We start from the raw sequence: 13,598 nt of genomic DNA on the forward strand, positions 1-13,598 counted from the left end.
TTTTCTTACGATTTCAATAGTTTCTAGGACCCCAGGCTTTTTTCAGCATGGACTTAAACAGCTAGTTCTATCATAAACTATTTTGTCTTCAGTTCTCTAAGAAAACATGAGATTATAATTTTTTGTCAATCATCACTACAAACTGCTTGGGGTAAACAACATAAAACATTTGACTTTGGAATGGGCATTTTTTTTAGCCACCTTCCTAATTAGTAACCAATCACTGCTGCTAATAAAACAGACATCTATGGCCTTAATATTAACTGACTTAATTTTTAAGATTCAAAGCCTTTACATTTTTTTTTCTTTCTCTTTTTCTTAACTAACAGCTAAGGTTAATGGTATACAAAGTGCGGTGATCAGCTAATTCAGTGGTCTCAGACTCTGGTTCTCATGGATCACCAATTTCAAACCAACCAATTCTGCCAATTGTTGCTGTTAATAAAACATACTATTTAATTCTGTTGCGTACTAGTGTTCTGCCACATCAGACATTTCCAATACCGTTGATTTTCTTCTGAGATCACTATCGGAATGTTTTCTGGACCAGAGCAGATCACCATTTCTCATAGCTTTGCATTTTCTTTTCACTTATTTTATTGAAACAGATATTGCTTGATGAACATATCGATTTAAATGGGATTAAAATAGCTGGTCATCTGTTAGCTTGCTTTACATGTTATTATTGTTGGGATGCTGGTTAAGGAAAAAAGAAACAGAAACAAATATTTAAATGTAAAGAGGAAGTCAGTTAAAATTAAGACATTAAATTTTATTTTGGTAGTAATTTGTTACTAATTAAGAAAGGGGCTAGAAAGAAATCCTGAATGCAATGCAGCCATTGAGGATCTGAGTTTGAAACCCCCATTGTATGAGGGGGGAGTCAAGCTAAAGTTAGAAAGTGTGATTTTTTTTTTTTTTTTAGAAAATGGAATGACTCTTAACAAAACTGAGAATGTAATTTCTCATTGTAGTCTCCATTCTTCTCAATACACTTGCACCACCTGCCAGGAAGTGCCTGGATTCCAGCAGAATAAAAGGTTTTGTCTTGTCCTCTCCACCGCTTCTGTACCTGAGTTATTGTCAAACATTACATGCCGAGGGGTACTGCAGTCACTAGTGCAAGATACTGTCAATTGCTGGAGACCAATGTGAAGCCTGCTGTTCGATCCAAGCGACAAGGTCTGCTTTCTCAAGGAGTCCTTTTGATGCAAGACAATACCTGCCTGCCCACACACTGCTAAGAACACCAAGGCTTGTCTGGAGAAACAGAAGTTTGAGGTATTGCCACATCCTCCTTATTCACCAGGATTGGTCCCAGGTGATTTCCACCTTTTTTGGACCGCTAAAAAAAAAATCTGAGTGGTCGTCGATTCAAGACGGGTGACGACATGAAGAAAGAGGTGCACAGGTGGTGGCAAGGACAAGACAAAACCTTTTATTCTGCTGGAATCCCAGCACTTCCAGGCAGGTGGTGTAAGTGTGTTGAGAAGAATGGAGACTATACATTGAGAATATACAGTGTTTTTATCTACATTATCAGCTTTGTTAAAGTTTGTTCCATTTTATAATAAATCCTATTTTTTAACTTTAGCCTGACTCCCCCTCATACATGTAAAGCAAAACACATGGCTGTAGAGTCAGTGTTGGAGTCGGAAGCAACTATTGGGTTACTGAAGTCGAATTCAGAGTAGCAAAAATGTACTAACTCGGACTGAATGTAAAATGTAATGTGTTAAAATTTCCAATTTCACATGTTCTGATTCTATTGAACTAGGCTGATAAAAATATAGCTTCTTTTTTAATTTTGTAAGTTTAGTCTTGTGCTTAATGTTACTCTTTGTGAGCCATAACAACATTGCTGCAGCCTTTAAACAAGAACTTTAACAGGTTAGAGTGCTAAAAATATGGCCTGATGATTCATGCTGTCAGTGATGAAGCATCTTGTATATTGTGTGTTTTCAATCAGCATTGTAAATACAAGGTGAGACACAAAAATAACCAAACTGGGCTTGGTGCTTTCCTGGAAAACCGTTTGGAGGTTGGCCGGACGTGAATCATAGAACTACTGTATATACTCACGTTTAAGTTCTCCCGTGGATAAGTCGGGGCTTGATAATGTGTAATTTCTGGTATTTTATAATGTCGGTCGCATAAGTCGGACATGGAAAACTTGTGCTATTGGTCCAAGAAGATTGTGATGATATGCTAACGCCCACCTGAGAGAGTAGCCACGGAGCACACGGCGTTTTTTGTTTCTATGTATTGTACCTACGTGACCACACGATAATACCCAAACTATTCTGAAGCGACATTTGCACTGTTTTGTGTTTGTTTTTTTTTTTTTTGTATCTTGCACCCTCATACACCTTTATAATAAGAGCATCCCTTATCTACAATGGAGCGTTCGATCAGAACAAAATATGAAGCTGGTTTTAAATTAAAAGTCGTTGAAGTGGTGAAAGAAATTGGTAACTATGCTGCTGCAACAAAATTGCGATACGTCTGAAAAACTGGTGTGAGATTGGAGGAAGCAAAAAAAATAAGTGTTGCATTTTTCAATGGGCGTATATGTCGGGCCTGATTTTATGATCGATTTTTTTTGGGTTTCAAGACCTGACTTATATGTGAGTATATACGGTATATCCCCTCCTACACACCCTCTTAAACCATTGACCGGCTATGTATGTCCTGTGAATAGCGCAGTCAGTATTTGCACAACAATCGCTACACGAGTTGCTGCGATAATGTCAGGTGAAAAAAATCAAACGGTGAATCAACATCAAATTTCTCTCAAATTTTTTTTTTTTCTTTTTCTCTCTGTAAAGCAGTTTTTGATGAACAAAAACACTCCTGTCCTCGATCATCCTCACTATTCGCCCAATTTAGCTCCCTGTTATTTATTTATTTATTTTTTACTTGTTCCCGAAAATCAAAAGTGACCTGAAGGGAACATTTTTGTCTTCACTTCATCCACTGAAGAAAAATATGGCAAGCCTGTTGAAGAGCCTCAAACAAGAAGACTTCCAGCACAGTTTCAGTCAATGGAAGATACGTATGGAGCGGTGTAGAGATCGGGAGGTGGAGGATATAGAAGGTGACAATGTTTAGGATGCTGTAATTCATCAATAAATATATTTTTTTTCCTACCAATCCAGTTATTTTTGTGTCTCACCTCGTATATTCATCTAATTACAAATAGATGAATCGGAAGTTGGAGTCAAAGGTTTTGTGTACCAAATTCACAGCCCTGCCAACACGTTCAGTTCTCAGTAAGCTACAGTCGGTTGATAGCAGAACAAAAGCACTGTGTCATGTTTAGAATATGAGCCTGCCACTCTTAATGCTGAACTCGGTATTGACAGAGAGCTTCATAGACGTTAAGTTCTGAAGGTGTGCCATGGGTTGCCGACCCTTGCATTTTAGTTTCTGGTTCATTTTTATTATTTTTATGTCCTTAGTGAAGTGATAATGCAATGAAAAGCTCTGTCGGATGTTTGTAAAATGTAAAGGCTTTCTTTTTAGATTCCAGTCCAGTTCAGAATGTCCAGTCCATTGGTTCAGATGATGCCTCCTATTCCACCAGGCGGGTGACACGTAGCCAGCAGCAGGGGGCGCCAGTCACCCCCAAGAAATACCCGCTGCGCCAGACACGTTCCTCTGGATCAGAAACTGAGCAAGCCATCGACTTCTCTGACCGGGGTAGGAGACGGAGCTTCAGTGTGCTTTTAGGGAGACAGTTGTACATCTCATTGACATCCACCTTCTTTAATCTGCATACTGAACTTCCTTGCTCTTTAATCCCAGAACTCAGTTCTTCAAACCAAGTCAAATGTGCAAAAAGAATAATGTTTGCATTTTAATAAATGAAAAACGCAAAGGGGCAGATGCCTTTGCTAGGCTGGTGAAAGTGGCCCTTGCCTGTCCTCTCATCTGTGACACTGCAACTTTTTATTTAGGTCTATTTTTTAAGAACACATTTCCTCCTGTGTAGAGTAGGTGGAGGCTTGATTTAATGTGCGTGTGAGACCGTTAAATGGTCATGTAAAGCATGAATTGTGAAGACTACAGGAGGAATATATTTTAGAAGTTTCCTGTTTTCACTTTCAATGTCAAGTTGTAAACTGCTAGTCAGCCAAGGTTTTGGGTCATTCTGTGCCCCACCCTATAATTGAAGCTTCACTCATGGCCAGTATAAGGTCAGTGGCATCCCTATTTCATGCCAGACACAGTTGTTAGGATTGTTTGGAAATGCGGCTTGACATGGATAGCAGACTTCATCCAAGGCTAAATACTGTTATCCAATGAATAAAAAGTTAGGAAGAATTTCAAGCAACTTGTCCCTCTTTGTTCAGACAGACTGTTGAAATAATATTCTCAGCCTTTGTGTCACTTCCTGTCCAGTGGGTTATCACATGCACATGTGTAGAGTTTCCCTAGCTGTGACGATATTCACTGGTTTTGGTCATCTTCATTTCCTGTTGGCCGCAGACTCACACTGTTGTTCATTTGCGCTGAAGTGCTTAGTTTTACGTCCTTTTTCCCTGTTTTCCCTTGTGCCATTTTTTTTTTCCAGTTGGCCCACATTCCCAGTTCTGCCATCTGCAGTTTTTGGATTTGTTAGTGCAGATATGCCAGCCATCCTAAATTAGTCTGATTTCTGTTTTTTTGAAGCAAAATTATTCTCTATTCTAGAACTGAGTTCTTTATTCTGTCTTTTTAAATAGTTAATTTTGCTTTTGCTGTCCTCTCTAGTGCTTCTGCTTTGCTAAATCTTGTTTATGATGGTGAGATCTGGCCAGTTACACTGATAATATTTATTTTTAACAGACCAATGATCTTGTGTGTGTCTGTTTGTGTCTATTACTTTTATTTTTGAGCGAGTGGCATTCGTGTGACTGCTTTTATCCTTATTAAGGGGATTACTGCTGTTGGGGGTGGCCCAATGCTCCTATATTTACATTTACCATAATGCAAAATGTTAGTTTAAATTAATGCATCATTCTTCTTTTATATTTTGCTTTTGCTATTAAAATTCCCTGTTTGTATATTCAAATATTTTGGTCCCAGGCTTGGGAATTAACCTGGTTTAAGTTGGGCAAAAATGAGAGTTTTATTTAAAGTACTCTTTTGCTTGATGCTGCTGTCCAAAACTCTGACATGGGGTTGGTGGTAGGGATATGTTATTAAGTATTTTTCAAACAGTCCTCTGAGAAACTAAAGACATCATTTTTAGAGATCATGGGAGTTTTTTTGAAATTGGTAAGTCGTCTTCTTCTTGTAACTGCACTCGATTTTCACTGTGACATCTAGGCATATGCACAACACTATTCTTTAATAATTGATAAAGAACGCTTGGTGTGCTCCCTCCTGAAGTAGTGTGAAGCAAAACAGAGTTAGTTCTTCTGTATTAAAGCTGAGGGAGTAGCAGTAGATGTCATTAGATGACCTGCCCTTGTGGGTGCCCAAGACCAGAATGATGGGAATTATGAGATGCAGCTGACTAAATCAAGATAATAGGCACACTGTGTTTTATGTGATGCAATTTGTATTTTAAATCAAAAACTACAACATGAACCTGATATACATCTGTGGATAGTAATGTTTTATAAAGAGGACTAAAAAACATTCAAAGCTGATTTCAACTTGCTATGAATCATAACTCTGTGTTGGCATCAGAGCCTAAAAGCAGAACTGCTTTGTCATATTATGGACGTGAACTAATGTCTACTGGCAAACATTAAATGCTATTAAATTCTTTTACTCAGTTTTACATGTAGTTGTAAGTCATTCTGTTTTTCTCTACCAAATTCTCAGACAAAGCAGCTTAGCGTTATCATATCATTTGTTTTTCATTTTTTATTGTTTGCACACACGCACAAGTGTGTAATTCTGAGTTAAATGATATTTGGCATTGTGAAAATGACTTGGCTCTTTAGAAGACCCTAAGGTTTCAATTTACCAAAAATGAAATGTAGCATAATTGGATCAGTTCAGATGTACGCGTATAGAACCCAATGAAAATCTTATTTGCAGGCTTGTCCAAAATGCAGCACACTGTAAACTACAAAAGCACAGAATATAAAAGTAGGTCATGTGTGGTCCCTGGTGGGCATTGAGCTCTACAGTCCATGGACTGGAAGCTTCATTTGTGAAGCATTCATTATTGGTGGTAATACATTTTTTATTTATCTAGTGCCTTTCCCATGCTCAAAGTGTTTCTCAGATATTCAAAAAGAGTTCACAGTTTTTGTAAGCTTATATGTAGGAATATAAATATACAGTGGATTCATTGGCATGAAATCAGTTTTCAATTTAGCAACCTTTCTAAAACATTTTGGCATTCTGGGCTATTGAGGGTAGATTTATGAGCAAAATGGCAAATGTAGACTTCTTTTTAAACAAACACAACACAGTATAATGTGTAGAAAGTGAAGGGGTCTGAATACAAGTAAGAATTTGTTTTACTGTTAAGTCAAATGTGTTGCAAATTTCCTTCTGAAACATCTTTTATGCAGTTTGGAGCAGGTTGAAATGCTAGCTAGTAAGCCATGTTTATAATCTGTTAATTGTCGGGCCAGCAACTGAGAACAGCTACTCTTACACCGCTGATGTTCAAGTTTTACTCAAGTCTAATCCATCTTTGACTATTACTTGCATTGTATGAGTCAAAAATGTTACCCACGCTTGATTCTTTTGGGTTAGATAATAAACGACCAAGGTCTGTTGTGCATTATGATGAACACATGCGGCCACTCTTTACCCACGAGTTCCCATGTCTACAAGTCAGCAATTAGCTTCTTGACAATGCTGTCAGCTCCACATTTGACTGTAAAATTGCATGTTTGTGGGTCCATTGGTTTCACCTGCTATTCTTCATTTGTTTATCATGCACATTATTGTGATATGAACCCCGTTAGTCAGTGTGGTCTAAAAGTCAGTTGTAAATGTGAGGCTTATTAGCTTTGAAAAGCCGGTTTTCAACCTTTGTGTCTTGTTGGTAAAACAAGTGGCTCAAAATTAGCGAGTAACTACCAAATATATATGTCATCAACCACACTGATCAGATAACCCGTCTTATTCTATCATTGTTCATGCCTTCTGTCCGATTTCCTCTGATCATCTGTCATCAGGTTCTTATTGCTAGAGCTGGCAAGTGTGGTAGGTGCTGATTTTAGACATGCCATTTCAGTTTTGCATATGCTACTTTTTGTGAGCTCAGCTTAATATTAAATGAACGCAGTCTCTTGTGAACTTCAGCACCTTTTAACTTGGAATACACCAAAACTGAGCGTTATTTAGCACACTTCATTTTTTTGATTTTGTTCTGCATCAGGATGTAAAACTTTCTGAAGTGCAGCTTTAATACTGTCCTCGTGTGTCTGCTTAAACAAACATCTTATGTCACAGTAAGTCAATATCAAGAACTAAAATCCATCAAAGCACACTTACCAGTGCAAGTTTAAGTCCATGGTACGACATATGATTATTTGGTTTCACCATAAGCTAATCAAGCAATGGATAAGTGTTAATGTGCGTGCCTATTGCATGAAAAAATACACACTTGTGCTGTTGTGGGATCACAAACCTACAGGACGGGGATTTGAATGTCTCTGTTGAAATGATAGACAAAAACTAATAATAATGTTAAATGGTCAGTTATTTATCTTTTTACATTTTGATTGGAAAAGATTTCATAGAACATCCCCATCTGGATGTGCATTTGTTATGTTATAGGTCTTTCAGTTATAAATGAGGAGAAATGAAGGATATGTGCCTTAGGCCAAAGGGCACTATGTAAGAAAATGAATGATTAAAATAATATACTTTATTGAAGTGAAAGTCTCCAAGAGGGGAATAATATACATACACCTTAGCCCAGCAAGGGAAGGACAAGCTGCCAGCACTAATTTCTTTACAGATGACACCAAGAGAAAAGGTTAGGAGCCCCTACTTTTCTATAGAAAGCCAACGTTTCACAATGAGTAGTGTTTTATATTTCACTCTCTTTTGATGTAGTCTAGCCATTAGCGACCCAGCTTAGTTCAATTCAGCGTTAAAATACCAAGAGTCTATACCAAAAGCAGGGACCAGACCTGGATAGGGTGCTGGTCTTCTCTACGATGATATCATGCACACCCCACACAAGTTCAATTTAGTGCTAATAAGCACAAATTTTCAGATCTTGCAGAAAAACGGGAGTACCCACAAAATAACACATGGGGACAGAGGAGGAAGGTGCAAAATCTACACTGCAGGTTCTTGAGTTGTGAGCGCTGAATCGTTATTTCCTCTGATGCTTCCAGGGTGCGAATTTGACTACTGTACCTGTCATTCACAGTTCTACCATATAATATATCTTGTATGACTTGCATTACAATATTGTACAACAAGAAGATATTGATAATATTGGTCAAGTAGCTTGGGCACCCCTGCTATATAAATACTCTCTTCTCCCAAGAAAATGAAACAAAAACTGCTATTCTCTTAGATGCTTGTTGTTGTGTGGTGTTACTCCTTATTACCAGTAGCCATCCTGGGGTTTGGATAAGCAGTAAAGTTTGCCGGAATGGTGTGATAACATGAATAATTGTCCAGCTCATTCATACTGCTCAAGAGGCAACCATATTTAAATAACCTCTCTTAAATAGAACTGCAAAATTTAATAAAAACAAATGGATGAAACAGATGTGACCTACAGAGCCACTGTTAACACCAGCAGCGTGATGGCTGCTGTGCTACTCAGTGTTGTTTTCAGTTTAAGACATCTGTGAATCTATCAGCTCATGATGACAAGGAAGAAAAATATAAAACAGCAGATTGAGACCGTTGCTTCCAGTCAGTTTTTACTGTCATGCATGTATGTAGGAGCTTCTAGACACCATAGAGGAGCTAGGACTAGTGGGAGTGATGTAAAACCGTGCTTTGACAATTGCAGAATGTCGTGGGTAATGTTCACTTATATCAACACCCGTCTGCCAGGCCCTCTCAAAAAATATACAAGCTTGAGGCGCGCCACTAGTAGTGGTGGCTCTGAATTGAAGGATCTGCACTGCTATATGGAAGGTTGCCCATTCAAATCCTGTTACTGCCGGAAGGGATTCTACTTTGTTGGGGCCTTGAGATAGAGCTTTAATCTTAAAAATCTTAACCTTATTCACATGCTGGCAAGGATTAGTAAGTAATAGGCACCATATAGTGGACCTGTTGAACTAATGGGATGTTTTATGTGTTTGCAAGGCTCCTTGGGATCTAACCCACACAAACTGTTAGGCAGCCTTTATAAATAAGCATTCTTTATTTTAGAATCAGTGTGAAACATAAGAATTAACTGTTACATAAAAGCTCTGGCAAAGATGTAGTGCTTGGATTCCTGTATTTTCATGTATATTTGTCTGACGGACTTTTGCTTTGCCGCAGATTTGAAAAATGCAGTGGACCATGATGAGTCTCCCCCACGCACTCCAACTGGCAACGCTCCTTCCTCAGAGTCTGATATTGACATCTCCAGCCCTAATGCCTCCCATGATGAAAGTCTGGCTAAGGACCTGTCTATGAAGGATTCTGAAAGCGAGTTGTCCCATCGGCCTAAGCGTCGCCGCTTCCATGAAAGCTACAACTTCAACATGAAATGTCCGACGCCAGGCTGCAACTCATTAGGTAACACTATGGCTGACTATGCTACTCTGGTTTTGCTGGAGTTCCAAATTTATTTATTTTTCTTTTCTTTTTAAAGCTTGATTGAGCTTTATGTCATTATTATCCAATGTCTTGTTTAGAATGACTTTGTATTTTGTGCTCTTTGTCTCCACTTCTTCCTTATGCTATTTAGCCACTTCTCATGCTTGTACAGATTCTACTGTGTAAAACTTTCTTCATAAAATTTACTTTGAGGTGTTTCAACCTCTCAGCTGATAAATGTTTGTTTTATGTCCATTCTCTGCCTGTTATACAAGATTAAGTTGGCTCATCAAAGCCTTTTGGCTTGCATTCAAATGCAAAACTATTTGAGTATACTGTACAGTCTGAACTGTAGTACATGATATGTTTCATTCAAGCTGATGGTCACTTCAGCCACAACAAGAAAATAACTATAACTTATTAGTTGGCTTTTAATTTTTTTTAATAATAATCAATTGGTATTGATTCTTATTTTTTGTTTCTAATATTAATAGGCCACCTGACTGGGAAGCATGAAAGGCATTTCTCCATATCTGGTTGCCCACTCTACCATAATTTATCTGCAGATGAATGCAAGGTAAAGAAAAAATCAAATACAGTATGTTCTTTTGGTGCCTGGTTGTATTTGTTGTATGTTTGTTTCATGCACAATTCTGTTGTCTTTAATACCTAACCGTATTAAAATGGAAGAATGTTTTTGCTTGAATTATGGCAGAAAGATTAAATAATTTTGTAATTCTGTTTTAATTTCATCACAGGAATTCTGACCTTTCACCACTTCTCCCTATTGACAATGCCAAGAATAATAGAATTAATAACATGCCCTATTTCTCACCATTCTGTGTGGCTTACTTAACCAATGAAGGTGTTCCTGTTGTGTCAGATAGATGGCAGCATATTTGTAGTTTTTCAGATTTTGTCTATAGACAGTGCCATGCAGCTTTTCATAGTATGAAAAAATACAACACGAAATATAAACAGAGAAACATACTACAACATACAGTATATTTGTGTATGCAGTTTCATTTAAGTCCAAGTGCCAACTTACTCTCTCATCCACATTTTAAAATGGATCAGTCTGTAGGCAAATTAATTCTGTCAATTGTGATATCATGGATGCATCAAAAAGGGAAAGACAATGGGAACTTGGTTTTGATTTGCTCATATTACTTCAGCCTCTTAAAAACAAATATAACACAACCTCTACAACAGAGCCTACTAGAATATCCCACCAGAAAATAAGACTTCAGCCTTGATTTCATTGCTAAACTTGGGTTGCATTTCATATTAATTATTTGAGATGATCTTTGTACTGTTGTATGAACAAACATATGTTAATAAGAGTTTTTTATCATTAGATTATTTACTTACTGCATATGTAGTATAAGAAAAGGTATTCTAATGGGTTAAAATTCCAACAGGTTTTCCTTTTGTTTAAAGCAACTCTTGTTTTAAATGGGATCAACTACCCACAGTTGAAATTGTCACTCCTGTTACAATCGTCAAAAGGTAGAACGTCAACCAGAAATGTCCTTAAAGGTTGCCTTTAAGGGATAGTGTTGTAAACAAGAAATGCAGAAAAATTAAAGTTAATTTAAAGTATTTTCCAATGCTTCAATTTTTTATCTGCTGTGAATCACACAGACAGCCAAATTTTAGGTGTAAATTTGTCACATGTACAAAGTACAGTAAATTCTTACTTGTATGTCTGGTTATCATATCATACAACATGTTGGCATGAATTATTTTATTCATTTATTTGAGGTGTGACAATTTATTTCCCTGAACAGCTGTGTAATGTCACCCATCTGGGTAAAATTAGTGGTTTATTTTTTTAAAATGTTTTCCTTTTTTTTTTTTTTTTAAATCACAAAGGGATTGTCTGTCAAATTCTTTCGACAGGAACAAAATAGTCCACCATCAATTCTATTTAAAAGTCCCTAAAAAAGGTTACAGGATTCTTTTAGAAGGAAAAGACCTGAACTATGGCCTGACAAGTGTAATCTCGTCATAACAGTGCCCCAAGCCACAATGTGCTCAGTGTTCGGGACATCCTGACTAAGAAATCAGTTACCAAATACCGATCATCCACCCTGTTCACCTGACTTCGCTCCTGGTGATTTCTGGCTCTTTCTGAGCATAACAATTGCCATGAAAGGACAAAAGATTTTCAGACATTTCTGGCATCCAGCATAATGTGAGAACTCAAGGGTAATTCTAGTGACTTTGTCTAACTCAATGCGTAGCTGCAGACGGAGATTACTTCAAAGGTGACAATAGCCACTAGTGCACAGATATGCACAAATGTTTTCCTGCATGTTCATTCCGTGAATTAAATTGTCACACCTCATATTTATGTAGTGTCTGTGTGAGTATAAAATGAGGTCTGCCATGAAGCTAAAGCGAATTAATTTCATTACAGACCTCTTGTGTATCATATATGTATGTATGTGAGCATTGGTACAATATATACACATTTGAAATGTTAGTAGTTGGGAGTAAATTTAAAGCATGTGTTTGGTTTTTTGTTTCTTTTGGAGTTAGCAGCTGTTTTTGTACAGTGCAAGGAATCTACAAATCACCTGAGAGTATCTCACCTGTCCACATTTTCTAATAACCTTATTCACAGTTTCTTGGAGCCATTGGCTCTTTGTACAACATTTACTCGTGTCAAGTGCACAGCAATGTTAGTTTCAATCATGTAGGCCTGCTGACAAGAGTGATTAAGGTATGGAGAAAGCTGTCGGGCCAAATTTGTCGTGTTCTGTCCTGCACTGATCAATGCTACTTGGATACTGGAAGAGAAATACTCTGAAACTGAATTTGCTTTGTTAATGAAAGTTTATTACTATTTTGTCGTACATACAAAAAAATTAGTGTTCTTGTTAAAACTGAGTGGATACATTGAGGGGAAAATTATATCCTAGTTTTATCTTTAAAATAGTACAACTGTTTTATACATGCATGTACTTTGTTTAAATTATGAAAATTATATGCTGAAAATATTTTAATAAAAGCATTCTAAAATGATGATAAAGTTGTTAGCCCTATATCTGTATGAAGTTTCTGCATTTTCTGCCTGTTAGGGTTTTTCTTTCACGTTCTAAAGATGTCCGTGGTTCGTTAAGTTAGGCAGTTCTTAATTGGCCTTGTGTGGTTCTGTGCATAAATTGGCCTTTTGAATATTTTTCGTGGATATTAAAGAAAACTATTTGTAATTAATGATGACCTAGTATCGTTACCTCTTGAATCTAGGGTTTTGGGTTCAGAACACTCCCCTTGTTTGTGTCTAGCATGTACACACTTTTTTGTGAAATTTTCTTACCTGTTTATCTAGTTTTCCTCTAACGCTCTAAAGACATGCATGATAAGTTAATAGGAAGTTGGAAATTGGCCCTGTCAGGGTTTATGGTTGAGTGTTTCCCTTGATGGTTTAACACCCTGTCTGTTCTTAATGCCTACTCTCTCTGTTTTTGGGATTGGCTCCCCAGTTGCAGTTGAATTGGGCTTGAGAATGTCACATAGTAATAATCTATTCAGAGCAAGACACAGTTTTTAAAATCTAATTTAGAGTTAATTAGGAAAGAGCTTCTCCTGCTAACACTGAGTGCAAGGAGAGGAAACATCCCTGCAGAGAAGCCCTGGATTTGTATCACAATCGGGCCAATTTAGAGTTGTTGGATACCCTTGCATGCAGGTGTCTTTTTTTTTTTTTAAATATTGGAGGAGGACCTTCAATCAATGGGGTGGGAATGTGCTAACTCGACAAAACAGTCACCCAGGCCATGCCTAGCATTTGAACCCAGGGCCCTGGAGGCATGTTGACCTTTATATAATTCCTTGTTTGTTTTTTAAATGTGTAGAATATAAAAAATATTTTGAGTTTTTGCCCGTTATTCATTTTATTACAATCTATA

The 13,598-nt window shown here is 37.3% G+C and overlaps 1 protein-coding gene across 6 annotated transcripts in view; it reads left to right on the top strand.

The window, feature by feature from the left end:
- kat7b (K(lysine) acetyltransferase 7b) overlaps positions 1-13,598 on the top strand; it is a 44,401-nt gene that overhangs the window by 9,405 nt on the left and 21,398 nt on the right. For 4 of the 6 annotated variants that reach the window (XM_039739227.1, XM_039739229.1, XM_039739226.1 and 1 more), the window contains exons 3-5: positions 3,526-3,702; positions 9,421-9,660; positions 10,176-10,258. In XM_039739227.1, the coding sequence (XP_039595161.1) occupies positions 3,526-3,702; positions 9,421-9,660; positions 10,176-10,258 (500 nt within the window). The remainder of the gene's footprint in view (positions 1-3,525; positions 3,703-9,420; positions 9,661-10,175; positions 10,259-13,598) is intronic. The other 2 variants (XM_039739231.1, XM_039739230.1) reach the window with 1 other exon arrangement.

Source organism: Polypterus senegalus, chromosome 17 (genome assembly GCF_016835505.1).
Source record: "Polypterus senegalus isolate Bchr_013 chromosome 17, ASM1683550v1, whole genome shotgun sequence".
NCBI classification, from domain to species: Eukaryota; Metazoa; Chordata; class Cladistia; order Polypteriformes; family Polypteridae; genus Polypterus; species Polypterus senegalus.